The sequence below is a fragment of the Trachurus japonicus genome, chromosome 17 (genome assembly GCF_045865225.1).
Source record: "Trachurus japonicus isolate A0001 chromosome 17, Traja_1.0".
Lineage (NCBI taxonomy): Eukaryota > Metazoa > Chordata > Actinopteri > Carangiformes > Carangidae > Trachurus > Trachurus japonicus.
Genome location: NC_140923.1, coordinates 37,578,341 through 37,594,409, shown reverse-complemented (window position 1 = coordinate 37,594,409; position 16,069 = coordinate 37,578,341). Strand labels below are relative to the sequence as shown.

The 16,069-nt window shown below is 40.2% G+C and overlaps 1 protein-coding gene across 18 annotated transcripts in view; it reads left to right on the top strand.

The window, feature by feature from the left end:
* Positions 1-16,069, top strand: part of ctnnd2b (catenin (cadherin-associated protein), delta 2b) — a 173,195-nt gene that overhangs the window by 104,715 nt on the left and 52,411 nt on the right. For 10 of the 18 annotated variants that reach the window (XM_085805987.1, XM_085805985.1, XM_085805978.1 and 7 more), the window contains 2 exons: positions 3,469-3,525; positions 14,564-14,696. In XM_085805987.1, coding sequence (XP_085662113.1) covers positions 3,469-3,525; positions 14,564-14,696 — 190 coding nt within the window. The remainder of the gene's footprint in view (positions 1-3,468; positions 3,526-14,563; positions 14,697-16,069) is intronic. The other 8 variants (XM_085805990.1, XM_085805989.1, XM_085805995.1 and 5 more) reach the window with 1 other exon arrangement.

Below are 16,069 nucleotides of genomic sequence, written 5' to 3'. Positions count from 1 at the left end.
AAGCCCTTTGTTCTGCTCCCTTTCCACTTTTCACTGAACTTACTGAGGGCCAGATTCACCAAATCAAAGACATAGCAACATCAGTAACTTGGAGAGCTTTAAGCTTTCACACTGAACCAGTTGAAAGGGATAGTTCACCATTTTGGTAAATTGGCCCATTGCCATAATCCCTATAGTTTAGGTAGGTTTGTTACCTTCAGTTGTCGGTGCAAGCTGTTTTTAGAACGGTGGAGCAGAGCCGTGAGCTGCTCAGAGCTACACTACGGAGGCTAATGGGATTTCCTGGTTTCCCTCATTAAACTCATCAAATACACAATCCAACAACTCCAAAACACTCTAGTGGACAAGTTGTGACCTGCACATTCACCACGCTATGAGATAATAACGGAACGTTACGAGACAGTTGTTTTAGAGGTAAATACAGAGACTGCTTGTCGAAAAACTGCGCCCGACGGGAATGCGAATCAATGGTTTTGCATGAATTTACCTCTAAAACAACTCTGTCTCGTAACATTCCATTATTATCTCATAGTGTGGTGAATGTGCAGGTCACAACTTGTCCACCAGAGCGTTTTGGAGTTGTTGGATTGTGTATTTGATGAGTTTGATGAGGGAAACCAAGAAATCCCATTAGCCTCCGTAGCGTCGCTCTGAGCAGCTCACGGCTCTGCTCCGCTATTCTAAAAATAGCTTGCACTGACAATTAAAGGTAACAAACCTACTCCTAAAACTATAGGGATTATAGCAATTGGCCAATTTGCCAAAAATGTTGAACTATCCCTTTAAGTACAATCCACAAAGGAGTGTCTAAGTCGTAGGTGTAACCACGGTAACACCAAACATTTCGTATCACCTCAATAGATAATTGACTGTCAGGATTTGACAGTCTGGTGCAGAAAAAGACTGGCTGAATCTGGGCTTTAGTATGAGGCACACATCACGCCACATCTTTCACTGTCCTCTCTGGTTTGCCTGGTGTTTGGGGCTCCTTCACTCTACCCTATGAATGCCTGCACACACCTCTAGGTCCAATTTAAAAGTTTGCCAACGCTGTTAGGAGTTAAGCACCTCTCTGTCAGTGACAATCGCTCGCATTCTGTGCAGTAGGAAGACACAGTTAATGTGGAAAGTCTGCATGAAGTCTGCATTTAAACCGAGAGAGCTCTGTGTACGAGTGTGAGTGTGTGAGACAGAGGCACTGACAGACATAAAGAGGAAGAGAGAGACGCAGACAGAGACAGCATAATAGGTTTTTTTTTATCATTCTTTTGTCCTAGTTAAAATCAAGTTGGAAACACTACGCCAATTGTGTCTTGGATTTCTCTTTGTTAGCCACTTCTTTCTGACTAATGACTGCACAGACTAGCTGCCAAAGACACAAGCAGCCTAATTAAAGCTGAAGTGTCTTTCTTTGTGACACTTCAGCTCAGGTGTAAGCAGGATATATAAATATATTAAATGTTTTCTCACATATTTATTATTTCTAATGAGGAAATCACTTTGTGCTGAAATGCTTTATCATTTATATGGTAATATTTGGGAACACAGGAGTGTGTTGTTAGCGTAGATGACTTTGGTCATTGTTGCCATCACTCTTTCCTCCACCCATTGTCCAAGTGTTTATTTCTCTGTGCACATTGCACTCACATTATCTGTTTGTTCACTCTTTAGCTCTGGCATCGTTGTTGTGTAGCTTTTCCAGCATCCACACATCTGCACTGCTACGTTGAAAGGACTGACTTGTGATGCATGGCATTTTGCTTTACATTCACACCATGCACAGTCAGTGCTGTTTGAGTAGCCTGTCGTCCACATTGTGTTAAAGGGAGGGTCCCCCATCATTATAATCATACAGGAACCTTCCGATCCTGTCGATGTCCAGTTTTACTGGTTACAGGCTCGCTGTGCTGCTGCTGTCCTGTAGCTCAAAGAGTATCTTATTACATGTTATGTTATGTTTTTTTTTTTTCATGACAACAAATCCCATTTTTAAAAAGAATGAAAAAAAGAGAGAAAATAAAATAAAAAAGCAATGTTTTGGCCTCCCCACTGTGTCTGTAGCACTCAGCCCAATTAAAAAAAAACTGGTCACAGATATATTGTTTTGCTGTATTGCTCTTCTTCTTTTTAATTGGCTCGTTCCTTTCCTAAAACAGCTGGGCATTGTAGTTTTTAGCAGACATAATTGTAACTTGGAGATAGTGCATTTGTCAGGAACTATTTTCATCTGTGGATTAATACACATTGGGTTCGTGTGGGTATTTACAGCACCGGAGCAGTATATGTGCGGCTGAGATAAAGCACAGTGCCCATGTTCATTGTAATGTGAACCAGTGGCTCAGTGATGTGCATTGAATTGTTTCTGTACAACAATTAAAGTCTGTGGCACAAAGGAATTAGCTTCACCAGGTTGTGACTACACAGAAAAGAATTATTTTATTATTGATTTTTATTTATTTGTTGTCATGGACTTTGTTGACAATTTAAAAAATATATACAGTAGAATATGCCCACATCTGGGCCCAGTTGTTGGAAGATTATGGTTGGTCAATTTAGCTGAGTGCTTATGGTGCAATCATTTGCATTGTATTATTCCTGTATGCCCCAGTAGGTGTATATAATCTATCATTGTATGAAATATAGGAAATTTGCAGCATATTAAGGAAAAGAAAAAACTTTCATTGATTGGATTGAAATCTTTGGATTTTTAAAATAAGACTTACTGAGCGCAGAAGATGAGCTGCAGCTTCAGACTTATTCAACCTATTTCAGAAGAGCAACTGTATTAATCATGATTCGCCAGCACCTTGGTTAATGTGGAGGGAAAAGGAAAAGTAGTAACTAAAAATACTCACTTTACATCATTGTATTATTACCTTGTTTAAATCGAACATAGCCTACATACTACAGGCTTAGCAGCTTAGCTTGTCATTTACTCACCATTAAGCTTCTGTGGTACAAGTCCTGCTTTCCTGAGATAAAGATGCTCACCTTCAATTGCGTGGAAAAAAAAAATTAAATAAATTACAGACGGGTGGTGTTGTCATCTGTTTATCATTCAACAGCTAAGTTGACTACCAGGCAAAGTGGGGATGTCACTGCAGATGCAGTGGACACAAAACATGCAGTATCTTATAGAACAGTGTATTTTTTGTTACCTAAACTAAATTGATGCGCTCAAAAAAGACAAAAAACAAACATTAGTTTGGTGTATGAAAGGATTTAGGAAAGACCCTCTCTTTACCTGACATACCCACCATCTCCCCACCACCTGCTCTAAGTGCATGTCCTTCACCCTGCCCACCTCCTCCACCACTGCCTGATAACCAAGTGTTGAGAGAGAAAGACGAGTCTAGTGGCTATATATCTATCTATATATTGATTTCTACTTGGTTATGGAATAATTTGTTGCCAGACAGCCAACATATACCTCTCTCTTGTTTCTCTCTGCCTGTCCCCCCTCGATAGGTACGACCCCGAATTCCTTGTGTGGAATCAAAATCAAGCCGAGCAAAGAATGACAAAGTAATCCAACTATTTATTTATACATATATACATTCTGTCTTATCTATCTTACCTTTGTCTCATTCACTGAATCTCTCCATCTTCTCGATATGACACCAACAGACGCAGATGTTAATGTTACTGTTAAAGGCAGCATGACGACATTTCACATTTGTATTGTCACCCATTTATGCATAGTGCTGTAATTAACAGGAATGATCTTGATTGTAGCATAATATGGATGAATCTGAATTCGACACTAGATGACAATACTGGTTTTCAAAAGGACTTTTAATTACAGTTTTACATAATATTGACGTCCTCTGTGACCCAACAACCCTGAGACACAAGTTATTTAGAAAGTCTAATAAGTTTTAAGATAGATTAAAATTTAAAGTAATTATCTTTTTTTTTTATTATTCTATCATGGCTCACCAGAGGGTCTTGTTTTTCAGATTGTAAATATTCCTCATTCTCTCCTTGGGCTTTCATCCATCACTCCATTCATTTATCTACTCTACTCTGATTTATATCATTTGTATTGTCATTTTGTTTGTTTCCATCGTCTGTCCTGGTGATTTTCCAACGTGCTTTGTGAGCATTGTATTCATGTGGCTTGCTCAGTGTTAATTTTGATTTGTGATTTAGTGGTATTGAAATGTTAGGGCAATCCTCTGCCAGACATTGAGAAAGTGTCATTTTTAAGACTGAGATGGTGGACGGTAAACGGTAGATGGTAAACTCCTACCAGAGATGCCTAGGGAGGTAGAGACATATCATTAACATATCATTAAGGTACCGTATGGCTACTGCACATACTGTATGGCTCATGATAATGATATGTTAACATCAGCAGGGTTGTGGATGCACTAACTAACATACAGCAGCTGAGGATGCTGTCAGAATATACTACATGTGCTTATACGATAGTTTCAGATTATTATGATTTTGAGGAGATAACTGTAAATTACCATATAGCCAACAGTAGCATTTACAGGTATTATAGTTTACTTAGATTGGAAGTTCAACATTAATCTTCATTCCTTCACTCACCAGGAGCTGTTGACCTAAAGAAACCCTGTTAAGTCTTGTATCAATCATATCGTCGTTTTCTTTTCCTAAAGTTACTATGCTAACCACAGGGTTGCTACATGTATCTTCCATACACCTCCCCTCCTCCTGATGTAAGCCATAAGAGTCTGCACGTGGGTGGGATGTTGCTGCGTTTAAGGAAACTTGAGAATACTTGATTCAAAACAGGACGCCATATTTAACTGTAAAAAAACGTGAGGGTTACATGGAATGAATGGTAAACCTTGCTAACCAGGTAGCCAAGGCCCAACTAATCACTTGAGGACAAAGCACTGCTAAGAATCTGCAGTATAACACCTTGTCATGTAAATGGCTGTGACTCATTTGGCCATTAGAAGGTCACAGGTTTGATTCCCGGCTCCACCAGTCTGTATTTCATTGGGCAAGATACTGCACCCAAACTTGTCCACAATGTATCAGTGGTGTATGAATGTGGCTGAGTTATGGAAAAGCTTTATGTGTATAGCACAACCACATTTGGCAGCAGAGAGAACTTACAAGTAGACACTTTAAAGGAAACTGTATTATGTCATAGTTTTTGTGATCGAAAGTCAACTTCATTTGTTGTTAAATGGTTATTTTTCATTATTGTTTTCTAAATGAAGACATCCACTCCAAAGTGACCCACTGACACACTCGAATGTCTGACTCAAAAACAAAGTGGATAAAGACTAAAAAAATATAAATGAATAAAATCACTCATTATATTGATGCTCTCTGCAGCCGGCTCCTGAATAATACCTTTATTGTGTGAATGCCTCTCACAGCTGATTTGTCAAGCCACACACTGGCACAATCTGGCAAATCAAAGATCAAGGTACGTTACTGTGGAAACAGCCTCTTATGTACTCCGCACTTCTTCCTCCTTCAGGCTGCCGGTAATTTCTGGAAACGTTCCTGCAAGCACAAAGAAAGATTTGTGCTAGACAGGATCTGACCTGACCATAAAAGTGCCTCATTTTATTTCATGCTCATAAGCACAGTATGAATCTCTGATCCATATTCAGTGTGTGTGTGTGTGTGTGTGTGTGTGTGTGGATGGATGGATGTGTGTGTTTCTCAGCTCTGCCTGACATCTTCTGACCTTTCGTTCATCTCTTCCAGCCTCAGTGGGCCAGTCAGTCAGCCATACCATCATACCGTCTGGATGACACAGGCATACAGATACACACACTATCTCTCTCTCTCTCTCTCTCTCTCTCTCTCTCTCTCTCTCTCTCTCTCTCTCTCTTTTTCCTTATCTAATTTTCTTTCAACTTCAATCGCTCCCTCCATTTTCTTGTCCCACCTATTCATTGGTCACTCTAACCTTCTTCCCACACTGAGGTCAAGGTGGTGTCACCACGACACACAAGTCTAGATATAGGTGGCTTTCTATGCGTTGATGGGATTTTTTTTTTTTACATTCTGGTGTATGGAAAGTGAACATGAACATTCTCTATCTTTTCAATAGAATGACACACAGCAGCAGTGACAGGCCTAACCTCTGTGTTAACCAATCAATACAAAACCCTCCAGTTCAATGAGAAAATACACACTGATTCTTTAAAGGCTTTATAGGGTTCTTTTGTGAAATCGGTTACCTTCAGGCAGTGTGAAAGACCTCACCAGAGGAAATGAAGTATATACAGTATTTTGTACAGAACTAAAAGGCTTGTAAAAATGTAAATTTGATAAATATGTTATAAGTTATTTAAAGAGGTGTCACAGTACAATCTCCACATCGTCACACACATTGACCAAGGTGATTATTAGGACAACTCTGACGGATGTGAGATGATTCATCACAGGATAATTTACTTATTCACTTGTGACTGCTGCCTGATAATGCTCAGGGGCAAACTGCTGAAGTAATATTCTAAGGCAGAATTTCAACATCTGTGTATAGTACTTTCAATATACCTCTTACCAAGCCTACTGATTTGAGAACAGTGTAGGGCGAGTCAGGTCGTTCATGGGAATTTATGGATCAGAACCACACTGTTGTGAGATGGGAGGAAAGATATTGTGTCCACATCTAACCCTTACCCTGACTTTAGATGGTCAGTCCTCTACATGCTAGACTAGTCTAGTGAAACAGTAGCTGCAGGAGCTAACAGCATCAAAGGGTTATTAAATGATATGTCTACGTTATATGCCTCATGTCAAAGCAGTGAGTGAGTCTAGCTAGCTACTGTTTCAAACACATCCAGTTATCGGGAATCATGTCATCTGGTCAGCTCATCATAATTATTAGTAAGACATTGATCCAGCACCACGTGATAAAATATTTCAGACATAATACAATCTAATATTATTTCAGTGTTTGTCTTTATCTTGTCCAATCCTAACACACATTATGGTTGACCACACAGAGGTACTTTTTCATAATAACTTTTCCATATAACTTCTGATCAGTCATAAAAGATTATGATTCTTTTTCCTTTTTTTTTCAAAATATATGGATTTTACTAGGATTTGCTACTTGGTTCTTTTACTTTCAATTTTATGGTGGCCTTCATACATCTTTGTACGTAACAAATTTCATCTTTTACAGCTGGTCAGATCTGAGTTTGTAGATAGTGGACATGAAAGTATAATGACCATACAGTATGTCCCGTCTTAGTATGTGACAACAGTCTATTTAGTGTGAAGCACTAAAAAACAGATGACACTTGTGGGTCTAGAGAGTGAGAGAGAGAAATGAGCTGATAAAGAAAACAGAGTGAACTCATGCTACGACATCATTGCAAGGACAATTACATGGACTGTTGAGTGTAACCAGTGTTGTCCATCATTAATCAGTTACTGTGCTAATTACTGCATCCATCAGTTGAACATATTGTAAACAGATCCCTGGTGGTCTACTACTGCTGGTCTGAGATCAGTTTTTGCTATGAAACACACAGATGCATCATTGTTTTATTACTGTATTTGACGGTTACTGGAAATGGACTGAAGTAGCTCTGTTGTTAATCAGCTACCTAAAGTTGTTAGATGTCCTGCTGCAAAATTAGTCATTTCCCTTTTGGGCTTTTTATTTTAAACTTTCTTTTTTTTCTTCTTCTTCTGCCTCTTTTCTTCCTCCATCAGTTTACTCTTCAGGTTTACCAACCTGTCTCTGTTTCCGTCTGTCATGCGGGGAATGACTCATCAGACACATCTCAGTCCCCACCCCCAAGAGTCCTGCAGTGATAGCGACACACACACACAAATATACCCGACACAAATCGCATAGTTCGTTCTGTGGTTTCAAATCGCTGTATTCCACTAAAAACCCTGACTCACAGGAAATCCATTCACCCTGATATAGAAGTGAGCATTATCTGCCTGCAGCCCGCACATTACAGCACCTCGCCCTGCTTTCTGAATACATAATTCAAGGAGAGTTTATTTATTTACCAGGTTTAATTGTTGGGTTTGCCTGCAGCCCGGTATCGTCGCATTGTGGTGTAAATGTTTTGGCTGCGTATGACACTATCGCACGCGGAAACACACATTGCGTCCGCACACATGCCTAGACGAGTGGTGATATGAGATAGCCCACCTGGTTGGCTTGAAACAAAGAGTGGATTGACAGTTTGTCAGTACTTTGTCCCAGTCCACTGAGTCGCCAAATGACACTTTAAGCTCTCTTGGGGGATTCCAGAGTAGCACACAATACACAATGGCAGAGATGTACACACACCCACACACATGCACAATTCAGGAAATCAGCAAATGTATTTGTTTCCAAGGACTTTATTCAGTTCCTTTCTTCTTTATATTGGCTTATTAACACCGGTAAACAAAAGAAAAAGATGTATTTATAGGAAACATAAAGTGGCAGATGGAGAAAGAAAAGAAATGGATGACATTAAGGTCAGCACTTTACTTCAAGTGCCTTAAGTGAAAGTATCTGCGACTGAACACCTGCTGAATCACTGCTAAGTCCACCGGCTGCCAAAGTCCAGATGAAAAAAGCTCAACATTTCTGTTTGCTCACAGCATTCGGAGGCTTTGTGAGCAGTGACAGGTTTCAGAACATACAGGCTAGACTCAGAGCTCAGGGCTAAAGGTAAGGTCAGGTAACTTTGACATATTATTCCAAAGAAAAGTGATACATTTGAACCTACAAAGGCTCTCGCCTCATTCTCTGTCTGTGGAACTGAAATAATGGTGTTAATACATTAGTAATGCAGGAATTAGATTCAAATTTTCTTTCCTTATTCTCATGATAGACCAATTTACTAAGGATAACACATTTATAGTCACTTGATCTGGTAAATGCGTTTACATAGATCTAGCCTTACCCAGCTTTGCAAGAGGTTTTTGTAAGTGTTGCTATTGCTCACCTCAACCAGGTGAGGTGAATCTCAGACTCCACCCATCAGGCCCATACAGACAGAAGCCTGTAGTGTCAGACTAATCACTTGTAGGCTATATTGTAACAAGTCGGTTTGTCTAATGTTGTATATTGTTATAATGTTAAAAACACAAATTGATCTCTCTCTCTCTCACTCTCACTTGTTCAATAAGTAGAAATAGTCTGTGTGTGTGTGTGTGTGTGTGTGTGTGTGTGTGTGTGTGTGGGGCACACCTAGAGGTTGTCTGGTTGAGTTCAGTGTCGGACTTTGTTCCTTCACTCACCAGCAGCTGTCACCACTGCTGGCAAACAACATAAATGTTAAAGGGATACTTCACCCAAAATCGATAATTCACCAATTTTCTACTCATCGTCATGCCAAGGAAGGGTTCAGAGTCATCAAAACACTTTTGGAGTTCCGGGGGGGGGGTCCGGCTGGCAACGGATTGTCATATAATGGCACATTGTGCGAGAGCCATGGAGGTATTTTGATGTTTCATAGTGTGTGTTTTGGACGATTCAGAACTGAGCACAATCCGCCGCCATTATATGACAAGCCGTTGCCACCCCTGGAACTCCAAAAGTGCTTTGATAAAAATTTCTCCAAACCCAGCTTCCTTGGCATGACGGGGAGTAGACAACTGGTGAATTATCGATTTTGGATGAAGTATCCCTTTAACCTTTGTCCCTAAAAATTACCTTTTTTCTACTGAAGTTAGCATGCTAACAAGCTAAATCCAGCCTCTCTTATCACTTTCCAATAGTAACTCACTGTAGCCCCTTTACAACTGTCAGGTTAATCAGTATAGTGAGATAATCACAACACTCCTATGAGTACATTTAAACATAAACTGAGAGGCTTTGAAACACAGATACACACATACCAGTATAAAACATTTTTCTATGTAGGTTTGTCTTGTTTTTCAGTGCTATTCAAATATCCTGCATATCCACCGCTCTGCTCCAACACTAAAACAGTGCAAACATTCCCTCAGTGAACACTTTTGCCCAAAGTTCACAGATGGCTCAGTTCTATTTGCACATCCTGCTGTGATGTTGTCACACATTGTTTGGGATTGGGCGCACCATATCCTCCTGTGTTCGCTTCTCTCTGGAACGAGTCAAACACACAAATACAGCGACAGAGAGAGAGAGAGAGGGAGGGATGCTGAGTAAAAACTAGTACGGCTTCAGGGTAGAGTTAGTGAATGAATGAACCATTATAGCACAGCTTTCTGGGGCAGAGCACGCACAGTAAGGAAGACAGTCTCTTCATTTTATTTGGATTATTTCAACTTTAGCTGGATTCTCTTCGAGCGTCAGTCTGTTTCAGAGATAATCCCCAAACAGTAAAATGTTACACAACATGTCAACAGTACGTTCAGTTTATCAGATTGTGTTACGCAGTTATCAAGTCTGTGCGTAGAGTTCATTGGGTGTGCGTTTGTTTTTTTCTCGTGTGCGCCTACGGAGCATCACAGCCTGAGGCCTGGTGTTGAGTGGGATCTGCTGCGATGCACCACTTTCTCTCTGAGGCTGTGACTGTTCCATCAGGCTCAGAAAAACCCTGCTCAGGAGGATTTCTGTGTGGAGTCGACACCTCTGTAAAGACCTGTGCTGACTGCTGACTCTGCCTCCTTGGGATTAAATGGATTTAATTTCTTTTTAAAATCACAATGTTGTATTTCTAGTGACATTTGCTATGGTTCAATACCCAACTGATAAAAGGGAGAGGAGTTCATAATGTGGTGGTGATACGGAAAGTATTGTTCTTTACTGTAGCTTGCTATTTAACATATTATTCCTTGTGAAAAGGCCCAATAGTGGAGACATTTAGATCAACATTTAGATTACATTCAGGTTATTAAAATACTCATCCATATTGAAATAGTTACTGCTCATTATAATTGTTCCACATTGAGCATAAAACTCCTTCCCAGTGTGAGTCCAATGGATGATATCTGCAGTCCATTCTAAACCTAATGTGAGTCTGAGATGACGAAATCACCCATATTTACAATTATTTCAAAATCCCTTTCTCCTGTATCTGTGGACAGGACTTCTGTCCAAATGGTTGCATTTTTGGTAGATACACGCTTGATTTGACTATAACTGTGTAACACATATCCTGTCTCCTACATTAGATTCACATAAAGATTGGATCTTTGCACAGTCCAAGCCATTCCAGCCAAAATTACGCTTTCAATGGTTGTACAGGAATGTAAGAATTGCTTTAACCTCTGAACACCCACTGTCCTGTGGGTCATGTTGCTTCTAATTGATGCCGGACCCGCTGGGCTCTTGACGGGCCAGTGGGTGTTAAAGGGATAGTTCAACATTTTGGCAAATTGGCCCATTGTCATAATCCCTATAGTTTTAGGAGTAGGTTTTGTTACCTTTAATTGCCAGTGCAAGCTATTTTTAGAACGGCAGAGCTACGGCAGAGCTACGCTAGAGCTACGCTACGGAGGCTAATGGAATTTCTTGGTTTCCCTCATCAAACTCATCAAATACACAATCCAACAACTCTCAAACGCTCTGGTGGACAAGTTGTGACCTGCACATTCACCACGCTATGAGATAATAACGGAACGTTACAAGACAGAGTTGTTTTCGAGGTAAATTCATACAAAACCGCTGATGTGCATTGCCTTCAGGGGCAGTTTTTCAGCAAGCAGTCTCTGTATTTGCCTCAAAAACAACGTAACGTTTCGTAACGTCCGTCAATATTTCATTTGGGCCAATTATGCCAAAATGTTGAACTATCCCTTTAAGGGGTTAAAACAGGCTTGGAAAAAACATGGAGCTATATCCTTTATGATAAAACCACAGCAAACTTAGTAGTAAAATATCATTAATAATAGTAGTAGGTGGGGATGTTGTTTTGTGCAAGCCAGGATGTTGGTATTCCTTTCCATGAGGTCAGCTTCACCACAGTGCTGAGAGTTTAATCCTGAAGCTCTTAAATCTTTTAAACTTCAAATGATAAGTTAGAACCGTTTCAAGTCAGTACAAGAAACCAATCAGCAGTTCCCAGTTTCTGTATTTCTGAAAATAAGTGGAGCAGCTATTAGCAACATTCAGGCTGATGTTAAACTAAACATTGATGCTGTGAGAAATATTTGTGTCTCCTACTTCTATCTCATTCTGATGCCTTTTTATCAAGTTAAATACAGTTTTATGTTTGTTCTTTATACCAGTGGATCTGTTTAAGTCCGTCACTTAACTGCAGTGTTAATTGAAGAAGCTTCATGTCAACAAATGTTATTGCTGATGTCCTACTCTCTAATTACAACGTGAAAGGAAAAATATATAAATACACATGTACACACAGAGATCTGACAGCTCACTCAGCCGTGACTTTAGATGTCTTATCGCTCAATTAACCCAGTAGGTGACCTACACAAGGTCATGTCATCTCTGATGGTATTTATTGAGGCACATGCCGCTGCTTTATCCCAACATTATTATGTTAATGCTGTGTATGTGTGTTTGTGTTGGGAAATGCCTGGAGGGAGGGGTGAGAAATGAAACACAGAGATACACTGAGACAAGAGGGTATATGGGAAAAAAAAGAAAATTGTTAAAGAGAGAGGATTTCAAAGAGAGAGAGGAAAAATAACCTTTGAAATAATTCTCTCTTCCTTCTGTCTCCAATTTCCCCATTTTTCAAACACTGGGTTTATCCCATTGGCCCATTATGAAACTTAGAGACAAAAGCTTTCTAATCCTGGCACTGCCTTTGATGGCTGGGTGTGTATGCAAGTCACTGAGTGTGTGTACATGTGTGTGTGTGTGTGTGTGTGTGTGTGTGTGTGTGTGTGTGTGTGTGTGTGTGTGTGTGTGTGTGTGTGTGTGTGTGTGTGTGTTTCACTGCTATATTAGTGTGCTGGATTGTACTTGTGTGTATGTGTGTGTGTGCTTGGCGTTAGCTAATGCCGCTCTAAGCTGCGTACTGAGTTGTCCTACAGCTCTCGATGTGTGTGTGTTTGTGTGTTTGTGCAAACCTGCCAGTGTGTGTGTGTGTGTGTGTGTGTGTTAGATTAGACTGAACTGAAATTATCTCCACAGGGACATTGGGCTGTTGCTGCATCAAGAATAAGATACATCAAAGAGAAATGGCTTCCACATAAACAGGGCTTGTGTATGGAGCCTGAACTTCTCCCAGCTGTCAGAAAAATTCAAATCAAAATGTGCAAAGTGAGGATTTAACAGCAGGGAGTGCATGTGGAGACTGTATTGAAAACCAGCAGAACATGCTTAAGCAAAATTATAGCAAAATTGAAGAGGGAGCGTCCCCTCCTCCTTCCTTCCACCTTCACATTTAGTGATGCTAAGTCAAATTTTTAAAAAAAGGATGAATAAAAACAAAAAGGTGTAGTCTCAGGTGGAGTTGGTCCTTGGAAACCACTGCTGTCAAGGAAACTTAGTTTGCCGTTGGCAACTGATAAGCTCCATCAATAAGCTCCGCCTCCCTACCTTCATCCCTCCATCTGATGCCAATGCCATGACTTCTCTCTCACACACACACACACACACACATACACTCGTAGGGTTAGAGAGCAGAGTGTATGTCTGCACGTGTGCCCAGGGCGTGCCTTGAGGCAAAAGCACCGGCACACACTAAAGCCAAAGCTGCTGGGGCCAGTTAGAAGAAGGGATTCATCATCACAGCAGGAAGAGGCTCTCACAGCGAATCCAAGATGGCTGGTTGTTGTGATTCACCTTCCAATGACAATGCAAAGTGGAGCTCACTGATGATGTTTAGCATCAGGTGCATGAGCCACGTGCCAACTGACAAAAAGAGAATAGCTGTCTTTAATTTACCAGTGAAGTTACTTCTTCTTAAGATGCAACATATGCAACATTTGACCTCAGAGGGAATGGATGTCAAAATATCACTTTTTGAACTTTCCAATTATAATCTCTGCATGACACGTCTCGCATGATTTGGCAACCTTGTTTGGTTCTAGGGCCGATGGGAAATTGCCACAATAAAACAAATAGTATACACTGATATTAGATCTATTTTCCAAAGAATGTGTCCTGCGTTTATCTTAATATATGAGTAGAGTTAGTGTTGAGAAAAGATTATCAGTAATTAACAAAGCCATGCACATTATGATATTTTGAAAACCTGACTTTGGTCCTTCCCTGAACTGTTGCCACACATTTGGAAGATCATTGTCAGTAGGTTTGATATGTACCCTTTTTTGGATAAAAATAAATAAATAAATAAAAATAAATAGTATACATTTTGTCAAAAATAATGGAAGTTACCTGTGCAGATACTGAATGAAGTGACACCAAATGAACAGCTTCTGGTTTTGAGTTGGAGATAATTTCAACATAATCTAAAGAAAAGAATAAGAGAAAGATCTTTGTATTTAATGTCCTATCCCTTTTCTTCATTTTTTACCCTCCCCCATCCTCCACCGCTCTTTCTTCCTCTCTCTCTCTCTGGTGAGCATTTTAAATCAGGGTCACAGTAGGGAGGCAAGGTGCCTAGTAACACTCATCCACACACACACACACACATCCACACACACACACACACACATCCACACACACACACACACACACACACACCTCTATCGCTGCTCACATCACAACGCTGTATTTTCTCTCTTTGTGTCTCTGTAGGGAGTTTGGCTGGAGGGATCCAGAGCTGCCAGAGGTGATCCAGATGTTGCAGCATCAGTTCCCATCAGTCCAATCCAACGCTGCTGCCTACCTCCAGCACCTCTGTTTTGGAGATAACAAGATCAAATCAGAGGTATTGATCCCTGAAGGAAAATCACACCCACTCTCAAACACGGTCAGATTGACTTGAAGGGCCTCCAACTCGCACTTTTGCTAATACACAGACATAAAAACTGCATTCTTTTTGCCCAGAGAGTTAAAGTTAGCCACCTACAGTACACTCACAGTATAGTATATACTGTACATAGTATATAGTACTCATTCTTTACCCCGATTTCATACAGTATTCATATGAACATGCAGATATTTTGTGCTGAGATAGACTGCCACTGAACTTTTGAAGAGGGATTTTTTAGAGCTTTAAGAACCATACAGTGAATCAGGACTTGATAAAGAGGGTGTGTGTCTGACTGGATGAAATGATCGACAAATGTAGCAATAATACTGCTGTATAGTCTCAATGGTTTTAAGTCTCCACACAACCATCCGCCATGACTGATGGCATTATGTGTACAGGTTGTCTCTCTGTCTATTTCATTCTTGTGAATGAGATATCTCAGTAACACACTGAGGGGGGTTCTTCACATTTAGTTTTATGTGCCAACATAAAATTAAATGACTGAAGGAAAGTACTACATGTACATATTGTGGGAGTTCTTTGAACAAAATCTAAAAACATGTTTTATTTACAGTAACATAACTTTATATACAGTATGTATCACATATTGAGAAAGCCAGTTGAAAGTGATGTTGCAAGGCTTTCAACCACTGTCTCCTTAAAGGGATAGTAGCATTTTTTTTAAGTGGGGTTGTATGATCTACAAATAGCCCCCAAGTACTTTAATTGCAGTAGCAGACTCTCTACACTCTTCCCGTTAGCAACGCCAGCCCATAGCCCTGCCCAGAGATTTACAACATACAGTGTTGTGAATGGACCCAAAGAAACGGCCTATTTTTGTGGCCTAAAAGAGGGTTTACCTGAAAAAAGAATACACAGTTCCATTGTTCGCTATAATATAATTTTTTCCAGCCCCTCAAAGTGCAGGAAAAACGCGGTTTTTATTTGGAGCTAACCAACTGCTGATCGGCGGGCGCTAATCCTGGGCGGAGGGATACGTGAGTTGGTTAGGTCCAAATAAAAACTACGTTTTTCCTGCACTTTGAAGGGCTGGAAAAAATATTATAAATAAATATTATAGCAAACAATGGAACTGTGTATTTTTTTTCACGTAAAACCTCTTTTAGGCCGCGAAAATAGGCCGTTTCTTTGGGTCCATTCACAACAATGTATGTTGTAAATCTCTGGGCAGGGCTATGGGCTGGCGTTGCTAACGGGAGGAGTCCAGAGAGTCTTCTACTGCAATTAAAGTACTTAGGGGCTATTTGTAGATCATACAACCCCACTTTAAAAAAATGCTACTATCCCTTTAATCCATAAACGAAAAC